Genomic DNA, 12,975 nt, shown 5'->3' on the forward strand with positions numbered 1-12,975 from the left:
ATCACTTGCATTACCACCTGAGCTCTGCCTCCTGTCAGATCAGTTTCTGGAAAATAAGCTCAGGGCTTCCACTGATTCTGCATTATGATGAGTTATATAATTATTTCATTGTATATCACAATTTAATAATAATGGAAATAAAGTGCACAATAAATGTAATGTGCTTGAATTATCCCCAAACCACCTCCCACCCCCCAGTCCCTGGAAAATTAGTCTTGCACAAAATAGGTCCCTGGTGCCAAAAAGGTTGGGAACTGCTGCTCTATGGTCATGTCACACTCAATCCTATATGCATGCTCCCAACATTTTAAGGATCCTTACCGTATGACTCCTTAGAAGCTTGTCCCACTGGATAAATCCTTCTCGGTTGGGGGAGGAAGTCTGGTAGAAGCATGGAAGGGTAACATTTTTCCCCCTAGCAGCCCGAATAACATCCTTTGGGGTTTCCACAAAGATGGCATGGACAGTCATCCAGACTGGAAAGAAAATAGGAAGTAAATGACATGGCATACCCACTCAGTGTCCTCCAACCACAGCTCAACACGCGACAACTGTGATTTTGGCCATGGCACACCGCTATTCTCCTTGGTTCACCCTGTCCCCACCCTGCAACATCTAAGAGAGTTAAGTGGCTTGGGTGGTGGGCAAAAGCCTGGCTCTGAGCCTCAGCCCCACCCCTCCCCTTAGGCATTGTGTAAACTTCTCTTAGCCTCAGCTCTCATCCAGAAAAAGGAACACTAATACTTCTGAGAACTGTTTGAGAATTAAATGAGATAACATGTAAATGCTTTGCTTAGTGCCTGGCACATAGAACACGCTCCCCCATCTTTGTTTGCTGTGATGATAATTCACTCAGTATTTAATACATATTTATGGAGCGCTTATATATGGTGAAAGCGAAAGTGAAGTCACTCAGTCGTGTCCGACTCTTTGTGACCCCGTGGACTGTAGCCCACCAGCCTCCTCTCTCCATGGGATTCTCCAGGCAAGAATACTGGAGTAGGTTGCCATTTCCTTCTCCAGGGGATCTTCCTGACCCAGGGATCGAACCCAGGTCTCTCTCATTGCAGGCAGATGCTTTAGCCTCTGAGCCACCAGGGAAACTCCTTATATATGGTAAATTTGTTGAATAAGGTTAAGTCAAGGTAAAGAGAGAGAGGGTACTCCCGGGGCATTTATTCTATATAAATTTATCAGAATAAAAAAAAAAGAAACAGTGAGAAAAAGAGTGTGGTCACACCAGCATCTCTCATCACATACGTTCTTACCATGTGACATTGACTCTCCTCCATCGAGACCTGGGGTCTGTGTCCCCTCCCCTTGAATCTGAGTGGGCCTGTGACTACAGTGTGAGTGACGCCCATTTGGCTGAAGCTCTAGTAAGTGGCTTTCCTTCCCATACAGTCTGGGTGCCCTTCAAACTGCTGATTTTTATGCTGTTTCTCAGGTGGGCAAGTCCATACTTGGGCCCATCAGCAATAACTCTTCTAACTGGTTTCTGTGTTAGGGGTTGGGTTCCCATGGATACAACATCTCTGGGCTTCCTACTCATTTCCATGTTGCCCTTCTATATGCAGTAACTGTTTGATCAGCCCTCAGGTCTTCCTTAGGAGGAATTGCTCAATATGTAGGTGTCAATTCGGAGTGCCTGAAAGAGTAGCATAGCACTGAGTTTAAATGCACAGGCTTCGGAGCTAGAATGCCTCTTTGGAATTCCAGTTCCTTTATCTATTAAATGTATAGCCTTGAGCAACTTACTTAAACTCTCTGTGCCAGAGTCCTTGCTTGAAAAATGGGTTGTTTGAAAATTAAATAACATGAAATGTGTACTTTGTTTAGAATGATTCCTGACCCATAATCAGTGCTTAATATATGACAGTTTTATGTGTGTGTTCTAGATATATATATATATATATATTCATACTGAATAACTTCTACTTTCTCATCTCGTAGTCTTTTGTTGAGGTGCATCCTTAATTAGAAGTTAATCACAAGAAAAACCATCACCATCACCATGGGTGAACTATCTTAAATAAATAATAATTACTAATGACTATAACTAAACAAGAGATTAAGGGGATTCCCTGGTGGTACAATGGTTAAGAATCTGCCTATCAATGCAGGGGATATAGCGGGGCAACTAAGCCTGTGCACGCTAGAACCTGTGCTCTGTAATTAGAGAAGCCGCCACAGTGAGAAGCCCATGCGCCGCAACTAGAGAGGAGCCCTTACTCACTGCAACTAGAGAAAAGCCCAAGAGCAGCAACAGAGACTCAGTGCAACGGAAAATAAATAATTAATTTAAAAAGAATAGATCACTTTCAAAGATCATAATAACAGCGAGTTACAGTCATTTTATGTTAGTTTGTGAGAGAAGAGATTGAAAAGAATGGATGAGGAAGAACTCATAAAGGCAAAATATCTTGAACAAATATAGAGTGCTATTTAAATGCTATTTGTAAACCTGAGAAGGATTTTTAAAGGCCAATCCTGTGCCCTAAGGCACACTTACATTTTCCATAATCCTAGATGAGAATCTATCCTATGTTTAAGCACTTCATGCCAACAGCCTCACTGGGAATCCTCCATAGCTAATCTAAATCCTTCTCACTGATTCAGTCAGTATCCTCTTGTTCTGACATTACTGGCAGCAAAGACATCTGGCTTAACTTCTTAATAATTTCCCATCATGAACTCAGAGGCTTCTGATGTTTGTAATCACCAGCTTTCTCACTCCTAGTTTTGTACTAAACTGTAATAAGCCCAGTTCCTTTCAGCTCTTCCCATAGGCTTATTGTTTATTAGCTCTGTGACCCACATTCTGGGGAATCTTTGCACCCCACCCAGTGGGTGAGCGAAAAGCACCGGGCGAGGACATCTAATCTATAATCAGAACACTAGGAAGTGCAGAAACTGGTTTCTAGGGCCTTCCGACAGCCTCCCCTTCTACTTTCTGTGTAGGTCTACATCGGCGTCTCTTTTCCGTTGCCCAGAACCTGCCCTCTCCCCAGTAGCTGCCACTCTCACATCCTGTTGCTGCGAACAGCTGTGTCTCTCCTACGGCAGTAGTATTCTTTCTCTCCTCCTCCCTCCTGCTCTCCTTTCTTTTTTTCCAAGGCTGGGCTCTTCTGATACTGATGAAGATCATCTGTCTAAGCTACTTCACCATAAGGTGTTAAAAACTAATAGTTCAGTGATGTGTTAACCTTCCCAAGGGTATACAAATTGGGAGAGTAGCTGCTTTCACCTGCAAAGAAGGAATCAAAATCTCAGAATTCTGTGCCACAAGTACCACCCATGAGTACCTTCATCCCGGTTCTCTCTCATGAAAGTGTGTTACACAACATGCAGAGTGGCCAAAAGCACGACTGCCAGAGCCAAACTGCCCCGGCGGGCACGCTCAGCCTTAGTGTTCCTGGCAGAGCGACCTTGCACAACTTAATCAACTTCTCTGCGCCTCAGTTTCCTTGACTATTGAGTGAGGTTAATTATACTACCTGACTCAAGGTTGTGAGGCTGGGATAATAATATATTTCGTATGCACAGCCTTTACCCTGGCACAGAAGCAAGAGCTGTGTCCTCATTCTATATTGTCAGGCCTTCTCCTCTGCTACACTGTGCTTCTTTCATTTTCATATCCTCAGGGCTCAACGAAGAGCCTAATACATAGGGGATCATTAATTGCCCTTTGCCAGCAGAATGAATGAGTTACAGAGAACTTAATTTTAAAAGATGAGTACGATTTACAACCAGAGAAACTTAGTTGCTAGAAAATGTCACCAAAAAAAATAATAATAAATAAATAGCCAAAGGAACCCCAGAGAGGGGACACCAAGTCTGCGGGTGGCCCCAGGTGGAAATGGTAAAAGTCACTGGAACTCCCTAAGTGACTGGGGTGTGAAGACTCAGCTTGTAGCCTCCAGAATTGCTTGTAAATAATTAAGGTTTGTTAAGAAGATAATAAACTGTCTCTTGAGAGCTAACTAGAAAGCAATACATCCAAGGAGGCTAATGAAATGCTTGATGGAACCGGCTGCTTGAGGCGTACACAGCACATTATGGGAACCCTTGGGAAACTGGCAGTAATGCCTCCACTTAGGAAGATCCATTTGCACAGAGAAATCACAGTCTTAGTTAGGGAGGAGGTGCTGGAGGCCAGAAGGGACCCATCGTGCCTTTGGACTAGACAGACAGAGCTCTCACAGTGAGAGAGTGCTGGTCTCTAGGGCAAGGGGTGCAGCTCATGCGTGCACGGGCATGTTGGTTTATCCTGTCCCTCAAGGTGGACATGACGCCTGCAGGCTCTCAGAATGACAGCTGGGGGAGGAGAGATGGAGAGGCGGGGAGGAGGGGTGAGAACTCAATGGACATTTGTGGACGTCTTTATTCAACAAAGATCTTTAGGAATCTATACATTCCGGTCAATTTAATGAATTTTTCCTAAGGCCCGAGTTTAGTGCAAGGCACTGAGAAAATGATCAGAGGTATGTTCATGCCCCACCTTCTTGGGGAATCACCAGGACCGTCTCAGCCCTTACTGGCTTTGCTGAACTGCTCCAGGGAGCTTGTGTCCCATGCACACACCATTATCATGTCAGTGTGGGTCTGTGTGTGCAGGCTGCTCCCCTCATCAGATGGCAGCTCCTTCTAGCAGGGTCTGTGTCTCAGACTTCTCTTGTACTCATAAGCTGCCAGTTCCCACCCCCAAGGTGTCTGCACAGAGCCGGGTGCTAATAAGACCTAGTTTGTTGAGTGGTTTGTATTCCCTGCCCAGGAAGCAGTTGGAAGTCACTGTCAGCCAGCATCCTAACAAAGCCTGATTAAGTGTTGAGTGCAAGTGTTAAGGAGTGAAGCCTGAAGGAATGGAGGTGGGAAGAGAGGGGAGGGACTGCATGTGGATCCAGAAGAAGGATTTTAATGGAAGCCTTACTGAGATGATGGGACTTGAAATAGCCCCCAAGGGACTCAGTTCACGCTGTTGAACTTGTGTATATAAGAGAGTAAAGCAGGGTGCATAACTGTGCATAGAACAGTATCTCACTTCCACAGAGTCACACAAAGAAAGTAAATTTTAGAAGAAAATATATCAAAGTATAGAATTAATAGCAGTTATCTCTGGATTCTGGATTTTTTCTTTGTGTATTTTTATTTTCCAAACATTCTGCAGCAGACATGTGGTACTCTTGTAACCATAAAACTGAGTTACATTTCTACAAGTCAAGTAGGAAATAAGGAAGTAGAGAATTGGGGACAGATTGTTTTGTCAGGGAGCTTGCCTAAAACAGAGAACTATAAAAGCTGGAGACAGAAGGCTGTGAAAGATCTTGAGAAGGTCTCTTTCACCCCTCTGGAATGGAAGATGGAGAGACTTGAGCAGGCTCCTAGGTTATAGGGATGGAGCTCTTATAAAGAAGTGACTCCTTAAAAAAAAAAAAGGAGGATAAGCCGGCTGGAGCACAACCCCTGCCTGGGTGGGTATGGGCAAAGGTGGAGGACTAGCCTTGCCCACAGCAAGAGGTACCTGTGCCCAAGAGTGCAGAAAGAGGCCAGCCGGTGGGCAGGAGTGAAGCAGTGAGCTCTGACAGGCGCTCTGCCCTCACCGCTGCACTCGCTCTCAGTGTGGGGGCGTCTGACTGTCGCCGCGTTCTGCCAATGCCAGGTGTTTATGGCATCCCCGACTCACCAGGGCAGAGGACAAGGAAGCAGCCCAAAGGTCACTGGCAGGAGAGAAAGAAAGCGCAGGAGGGAGGCAGGTTCCAAGTGTGACAGTTGGTGCCCTGGGCAGAGAGGGTGATCCAGGGACAGCATACACTGGGAGCAGAGACAAGCTCAACAGTCAGGGGTTAGGGATACGGGAACAAAACCTGAGTGTTGCCAAGGTGGAGTGGTTTGAGGAGCAGCTGAACTCTACCTCCAAGTCAAATATATTCTCCACTGGCTGTCTCAATACCAAAATTCCCACCATTGAGTGAAGGCTCTGTGTGTGTGTGTGTGCGCGTGCTTAGTCACGTCTGACTCTGCAACTCCATGGAGCCTGCCAGGCTCCTCTGTCCTTGGGATTCTCCAGGCAAGAATACTGGAGTAGGTTGCCATGACCTCCTCCAGGGGATCTTCCCAGGAATGCAAGTGCTGCATGGGAGGGAGGGAAGACACAGCGAGTGACTCTCCTCCTTTAACCTGCAGGGCAGATCCATTTCCTTAATTAGCCCCTCTCACCCATCCATTCCTAGAAAGAGGATGCAGGATGGATAAATGTTGATAAAAAAAAAAAAATGCAGTTAGGAAATTGAGGCTTGGAGAGAAGGATAGCGTAAAGGCAAAGGAAGAAAGACAGGTAGGGAACAGTGAAAGCAAACCAGCTTGCTGCCTGCTGAGGTTCAAAGGGGTGGGTGCTCATTCATTGACACCCACTCAGCAAATGGCTGCTGGACAGTTGTGTTCCAAGGCCTCTGCAGGACTCTGGGGGAAAATGGCAAACAGAGACAGACACAGCTCCCTTGTGGTATCTGATCCTCTTCGTGAGTCAAATGATAATAAATAAACAATCACAGAGATAAATGTAAAACCATCATGGTAACCAGTGGCACACAGTCAATGACATATAATAGAGGATCTGGGGATGAGGAGAGGTTGTCCTGAGGAAAGGCCCTTTGAGCTGGCACTGGAGGATGGGCAGGAGGGAACCACAAGAAAAAAGGGGAAGAGGTGAGAGGAGGAGAGAAAAGCGTGTAGAGGTCAGGGCACAGGAGAAGGTGGGCCACGATCCAGAAACTGAAGCCAGCCGCTGTGCAGCAGTGGAAGCGGGGGTGCGTCGGGGCTGGGGGGGGCGGGTTCCCCTCCCAAATAGACAGAGGCCAAGCACAAACTTCATACTTGTGCCCTCAGGGCAGTTTAGGAAATTCTTGCTATCTGCCAGACTTCACCCTTCAGGACTCTCCTAGAAAGCAATTCCAAAGTTACACCTCCCCCACTGTAGTCAGAAATGTGGGATGGGCCCAAGTCTAACAGGCCATGACAGCAATTGAGGGTTTGTGTGTGTGTGTGTGTTTTCACTATCTACATCTATTTGAAACAGTTCTTTTGAGTATGAGGGTTCTTTCTTGCATTGAATGAGTGAGCACTTGTCAGTCTGAAAATCACTGATGTTTATCTTTAGATAATTAAATTAGGAGGAAAATGAAGAACGTACTGATAGCAGGAAGAAGCAAGAGTCCTCTCCAGTCTGGCATTTGATGAGATAGATATTCGTTACTGTGCATTCCCATTGTTTTTCCAGGACGGGACATAGGGCAGAGACTTGAGAACGTGGGTGTGTGCAGCCAGGTAGAGCTTACATTCCGTAACTATGTCGCTTGCAGGGCTGTGTTACTATGTTAGCTGACTGTAACCCAGACAAACAGGATCTGCTGCTACAAAGCTTTATCCCAGTCTTCACAAGGAGGGCACTGCTGCTATGCTCTCAGCCACTGTCTCTTATCAAAGTTTCCTGGTTTGGTTGACAATATCCTGCTCATTATGATTTTTGTTGTCACAAATTGAGTATGATGATTGATTTCAACCCAAGGAACCTGGTGGTGAGCATAAAGGGACAAGCAGTGAATTACTGCTTGGGATGTTACTGCTTGTTTGGGACATCAGCATAGTTTGCAAGATACTTCCAATTTGGAAATGAAAGAGGCAAATCCAAGTGGGTGGTCCAAAGGCGCTTGTTCTTCAGTGCCCTTCGCCCCACATCTGTGTCACAGCAAAGCTCACTTCCAGGTCCTGATGCTGAAAGTAAGGCCCCCACTTCCTGTGCTCAGCAGTCTTGGCTCTGATCAGAGTGTGGAGCTAGGAGCTCAGCCGTGGGCATAATGGTCGCCACCGTCTTTGGACCCCTTTCTCTGGCCCTTCTCACTCCTCAGTGCCAGCCCCTCGGGCCCATCTTCCTTTAGCCCATCCTCCTCTGGCCCCCAGTCAATCTTCAGGGAGATCAACCCTGAATATTCACTGGAAGGGCTGATGCTAAAGCTAAAGTTCCAGTATTTTGGTCATCTGACGCAGACAGATGATTCATTAGAAAAGTCCCTGGGAAAGATCGAAGGCAGAAGGAGAAGAGGGTATCAGAGGATGGATGGCATCACCGATGCAATGAACATGAACTTGGGCAAACTCTGGGAGATAGTGAGGGACAGGGAGGCCTGACATGCCGCAGCCCATGGGATCACAAAGAGTCGGACGCAAGTGGACGACTGAACAACAGCAGCAGCAACATCTGGCCCACAGGATGCTAGTAGCCTTGCAGGAATGGAACTTGCGTGGCCTCCCTAGGCTTTTGGAGGCCACTTAAGAAAAGAGGGCTTAGAAATGGGCACTGGCAGAGGCAGTGGGGCTCGTTAGAGGTCAGGTGCTGGTTGGAAAGAAGCCTAGTTTGAGAAAGTTGTCCAGATAGAAAGTTAACTTAGATTTGGAGGGGACAGAGAGAAAAATTATAAAGGAGATAAGTAGGCAGAACAGCCTCAAAATCAATCATCAAGGATAAGAATCTAGCTGTTTATGTTTAGCACACATGGTAGAATCTCATAATTTAAAGGTCAATAATAGTATCTGAGAATGCCTGGTAAGATGGATACCCTAACTGGATTAAGTGAAGTGAAGTGAAGTGAAGTCACTTAGTTGTGGACGACTCTTTGCGACCCCATGGACTGTAGCCCACCAGTCTCCTCCATCCATGGAATTTTCTAGGCAAGAGTACTGGAGTGGGTTGCCATTTCCTTCTCCAGGGGATCTTCCCAACACAGGGATCGAACCCAGGTCTCCCGCATTGCAGGCAGATGCTTTACCATCTGAGCCACCAGGGAATCAAAGGGAGTTTTATATCTGAGGAGAGAGCCCAATGAAAAGAGTTGGAGAAAAAAAGAGGACCAGAAAACTATAACTTGATACTGGAAAACCAAAATATATTGTTCACAAATAGATTGTGAGCACTTGTTCTGGCAACTATGATACAGGAAAAAAAAAAAAATATATATATATATATATATAAGCAGTAGTTCTTGTACCCATGCTGCTTAGGCAAACAGGTCCCACAATGGATGAAAGGTTAAATGGCAGTAAATCAGACAGGGAAAAAAAAAAAGGGATTGAGACTTCAAAGCCAAATCAGGAAAAAAAACAATGTGGCTTAAAGTTACCTGGAAAGGCTTTATGGAGAGAAAGAACTTGTGATACTTCAAGGTTAGCCAGAAAAAAAGGAAGGTACTGACACTACAAAGAGGTTTGATGATAGTATTTTTCCAGACCAAGAAGTGCAAGATGTAATGTGGCAAACATTTTTGTAATATCAAAAGTGTACAGACATTCTAGGTGCTGAAATATTGGGATTTGGAAGAATGTGCCAGTGGTTTACAGAGTCTAAATAAGAGTTAGGAGAAGCTATCCTCACAATAAGAGTCTTATCCTAATAATAATGGGCAATCACCGAATAGCGTGAAGTAGGCATAGTATCATGGTCATAATTTTATTTTAACAGATCATTTTGGCTTCAGGGTGGACAGCAGATAGAAGGGGCAAAATAGGCTCACTAGTCCAGTTGGAGACTATGGAAGTAGCTTAGGAGAGGGAGCTTACTTCAAAGAGGTGTCAGAGGAAAAAAAGAAAGATGAACAGATTTAAGAGATACTGAAGGGCTAAAATCATCAGGACTTAGTGATGACTTGAATTTGTAGCTAAAGCTGTCAAGGGTGATATGGTGGTTTTAAAATATGGTCCAAAAATACCTTGGAACTCCTCTCATCAAAAGGACTCATGTCCCCTCCCTTGAACCTAGGTTCTGTGATTGCTTGATCAATAGAATATGGTTGAAGTATGGTAAAAGATCCTGGGTCAATATTTGGGTCCAGACTTTAAGGTATTGGCAGCCTCTGCCTTATGTCTCTTTAGATGTTCACTCTTATAATCTAGCCACCATGCTGTGAGGAAGCCCAAGCTTCCCTGTGGAGAAGTTCACAAAGAGAGGAATCAGAGTTAGCAACTACTTGCCAGCCAGTGAGCCAGAGTCTTGGAAGTGGATCTTCCAACCCCAATGAAGTCACCCCGGCTGACACCACATGGAGCAGGGACAAGCTGTCCCTGCCAAGCCCCATCCGAGTTGCAGATTTGTGAGCAAAATAAATGCTTATTATTATTGTTCTAAGTTACTACTAAGTTTTGGAATAGATAATTACATAGCAATGGAAAACAGTAACAGATGACTCCTATTTTTCTGGCTTTCATTCCTGGAGGGATTGGGTGTCATTAACTGATGTAGAGATCACTGAAAAAGGCCCAGATGTGGGGACAAAGATCATGGGTTTGGTTTACAGCTTGTGAGTTTGAACTGATTCTGAGATATCTAAACTGAAAAGTCACGCATACTTTTAGATTTATGGGTCTAAGGCTCAAGAGAGAGATTGAGTTTGAAGACAAAAATGGGGGCAAACGTGGGTCAATCAGAATGAGTGAGTGAGCGAAAGTCACTCAGTTGTGTCCAACTCTTTGCTACTCCACAGTCCATGGAACTCTCCAGGCCAGGATACTGGAGTGGGCAGCCTTTCCCTTCTCCAGGGAATCTTCCCAACCCAAGAATTGAACCGAGGTCTCCTGCAGTGCAGGCGGATTCTTTACCAGCTGAGCCACAAGGGAAGCCCAGTCAGAATGAGTGTCAACTAAAGATGCAGATGTAGATGAGGGTCTGAGTGGAGAGAATCCTAACATTTCATGGTAGGCCGAGAAGCATGACGCTGCAAAGGAGATGTGAAAGGGTTAGCCCAGGAATGCCAGAGGAGAACCAGGAATGGGTGTATCTTGGGGGACCGACAGACTAGAGTATGTTAGGAAGGAGGGAGGGATTATCAGAGTTAGACCATGCCAGGAATACAAGCACCTGCTGAGCCAGGCTCACTTTCCCCCAGGCTTCCTCCCTGCTAGCCAGCATCACAGTAAGCAGTGCTACTCGGTTACCAAGACCCTGGGATGGGGCCCTAGAGGGCAAAAGGGCAAGATGAGGATCACACCTGTGCCCGTGAACCAGTTCTTCCCTGGAGCCTTGTTTTTCAAACTGTAGTCCCTGAAGGAGCAGCAACAACACTTGGGAGTTTGTTAGAAATTCAGATTCCCAGGCCCTTCCCTAGACCTACTGAATCAGTCTGTGTTTTGGCAAGATCTCCAGATGACTTTTATACATATGAAAGTGTGAGTTAAGACATCAATTTGGAGGCTGGGCATTAACTCAGGGAAGCAGCCAAATGCTGCAAAATTGAGCTGCAAATCACATGCAGGGTATCAGCCCCAGTCACAGAGACAGCTATTCATTAAACCTATTTTTCCTCAAGGTCCAGTAGGCAACTCTGAACTGAGGTTTTCACATCAGAATCACTTGGGTAAATCTTCATAAACAGGGAGATGGCCAGATTCTGCCTCTCAAGAGTCTGATTCAGAGAGTCTGTGGGGGCTTGGACATGTGTACTTTTACTCCCCAGGGGATACTGATGGGCTGCTTGGGTTGCAGCTACTGCCTTAAACCATCACTCATTGCACACATACCACTCTTAGGGTGCCCATTCATTGCATTCTTCCCACTTAAAGGCTGGAGCTGGGACTGAAGCATTTAATCTGATTTCATCTCTGACAGGCAGTGTAATTTCCCAGGCACATGAGCCCTCCCTGTGAGCACTGGCTTCTGACTTGTGCTCAGGCACCAGCAGGCCCTCCCCAGGCTCCAGGTGTGAGTTACACCCTGGGGTCTGCTGTGGCAAAGGGCTTAGAGCCAGGGAGGAGATAAAAGGCCAGCCCGGTCATCTTGCAGTGCACTTGCTGGCCAACACTACTGGCTCTGGTCTGAATACCACCCTCTTGGAGTGGAGATGAACTGGGCACAAGGCCACTCTCTCAGAATTTGCCTGCGGTGCAGAAGATGTAGGAGACCCAGGTTCGATCCCTGAGTAGGGAAGATCCCCTGGAGGAGGAAATGACAACCCACACCAGTATTCTTGCCTGGAGAATCCCCTGGACAGAAGAGCTTGGCAGGCCACAGTCTATGGGGTTACAAAGAGCCGGACATGACTGAAGCTACTAAGCATTCACTCATGGGGTCAAGATGAACTGGGCACAAGGCCACTCTCTTATATGTTTCTCATCTTTGTACATGTTTGAGATTGAGCCCTGTGAACCTCAGAGCCTGGACCAGGTCACTGTGTGGACTAAGAGATGCAAGTGACAGGAGGCTAAGATATGCCACCCTCTGACAGGGAAGGTCTCACGAAGCTTCCCAAAAGCCTGTGTGACTAACAGGAACATGGTACTTCAGAGTGGGCAAATCTAAGTTATGTAGGAAAATTCTCCTGCTGGGGACTGTAGCTCTAACAAAGGCCCCTGGGGAAGGATTCTAAAATGGCATTGTCAACTTTAGAAAGGAAATTTGAAACTTATTAATAGTTCCCAACAAAAACCCATCATGGATGAATCATCCATGAGCTTATTGAAATTTTTTTTTAGATGGAGGAGAGAAAAAAATTTTTTTTCTCATCTTAAATATTTTGGGATGATAGATTCCCTTATTTCTTGGTGAAAAGCAGTACTTTCTGCTTTTCTAATTTAAGCTTTGAGGTTTCCTCTAGTTCTAGGAAGGTAGGGTTTTTTGTTTGGTTATGTTTTTACCAAGTCTTCAAAGATTTTAGTGACTCCAGGCAGAGTGTCTCAGAGACTTTTTTCCCCTTGGTGAACTCCTCTTCATGCCTCTCTTTTCCTGCAGCTGTACCTTCTACTATATCAAGTCTTTCATGGAGTCTGGTGGCTGAAAAAATTCCCAGAGTGGAAGAGCTTTGGTCTTATGCACAAGTTGGAGTGTTTTCTCTAGCAGCCTTTGGGAGGGGTGACAAAATCCTTCATCCACAGTGACTCATTTTCTTGGCAGATGTCTGCCAGGTCAGAGTGATCAGACAGTTGATCATCAAAGTC

General features: G+C 45.7%; 1 protein-coding gene across 1 annotated transcript in view; it reads right to left on the reverse strand.

The window, feature by feature from the left end:
* Positions 1 to 12,975, reverse strand: part of GPA33 (glycoprotein A33) — a 61,091-nt gene that overhangs the window by 43,758 nt on the left and 4,358 nt on the right. Inside the window, exon 2 of the mRNA XM_055402700.2 lies at positions 322 to 476. Coding sequence (XP_055258675.2) covers positions 322 to 476 — 155 coding nt within the window. The remainder of the gene's footprint in view (positions 1 to 321; positions 477 to 12,975) is intronic.

This window comes from Moschus berezovskii, chromosome 4 (genome assembly GCF_049115385.1).
Source record: "Moschus berezovskii isolate FMDL1 chromosome 4, NW_MosBer_1.0, whole genome shotgun sequence".
Classification (NCBI taxonomy): domain Eukaryota; kingdom Metazoa; phylum Chordata; class Mammalia; order Artiodactyla; family Moschidae; genus Moschus; species Moschus berezovskii.